Source organism: Charadrius vociferus, unplaced genomic scaffold (genome assembly GCF_000708025.1).
Source record: "Charadrius vociferus isolate BGI_N301 unplaced genomic scaffold, ASM70802v2 scaffold17, whole genome shotgun sequence".
NCBI lineage: Eukaryota > Metazoa > Chordata > Aves > Charadriiformes > Charadriidae > Charadrius > Charadrius vociferus.
The window spans coordinates 14723-15514 of record NW_009649163.1 but is presented as its reverse complement, the minus strand read 5'-3'; the positions used below and the strand labels follow the sequence as shown (position 1 = coordinate 15514).

The following is a 792-nucleotide window of genomic DNA, read 5'->3' as shown; positions in this document are numbered from 1 at the left end:
TCCGGCCCCGCGGTGTCGGGAGGGCATTGCGCGCCTCGCGGGGCCTTGAGGGCTGTCGGGGGGGAGAGAGGCCCTCCTGCGAGGAAAAGCCGTAAAGTGTACCAACACACCTTGACCGGCTTCTGAGCTCCTGTACCTCCTTTTTTTTTTTTTTAACTTGTTCTTTCTCACATGTGGGCACAGAAGACTTGAATTATTCCTTTAAAATGTTGTTATTTGGTAATATTTAATTTGAGTATGTCACTCTGAGGCAACGTATTAAGACACTGATGCTGGATCATGTGTCACTTGATTAAGCATTTGAATTTAGCAAAAATTGGTGTCGCCCCTTGTGGAAAAAAGAAATAACATAAAGGAGGGGAAATTAGCATGGAATTCTGTTTGGAGAACTCCAGTTGAGTAATTGCAGCCTTCTTTGACTGTCTTCGGAACAAAGTGGTCACTTATTGTCCAGAACTTCCCCTCACTTCACAGCTGGTGACATACTGTGACTGTTGTTCTTAACTGCAAGTGAAATTTTAAAAGGGAGGATAATATTTTTTAAAATCTCGATGTCACTGGAATATATCACTAGAAGCTAAATAACCTTTTGTTTTTCTTTTGCAGTGTCTCTGTGCGCTGTGGAAAGAAGCATAAATTAGAAGAAGAGGCAGAAGGGTAAATTAAATTTGTCTTCTATAGCCTGAAAAATCTTAATTTGCTTTTTCTTTTCTATAAAGATTTCAGCATATCTCACCTACAACATGCACAGGAAGGGAAATTCTAATGCTGTTTCCATTTGAAACTCTTTCC

At 40.7% G+C, this 792-nt stretch overlaps 1 protein-coding gene across 1 annotated transcript in view; it reads left to right on the top strand.

Annotated features, from left to right (window-relative positions):
* The window catches only part of CCDC117 (coiled-coil domain containing 117), a 5154-nt gene that overhangs the window by 1324 nt on the left and 3038 nt on the right, over positions 1-792 (top strand). Inside the window, exon 2 of the mRNA XM_009888377.1 lies at positions 607-657. Coding sequence (XP_009886679.1) covers positions 607-657 — 51 coding nt within the window. The remainder of the gene's footprint in view (positions 1-606; positions 658-792) is intronic.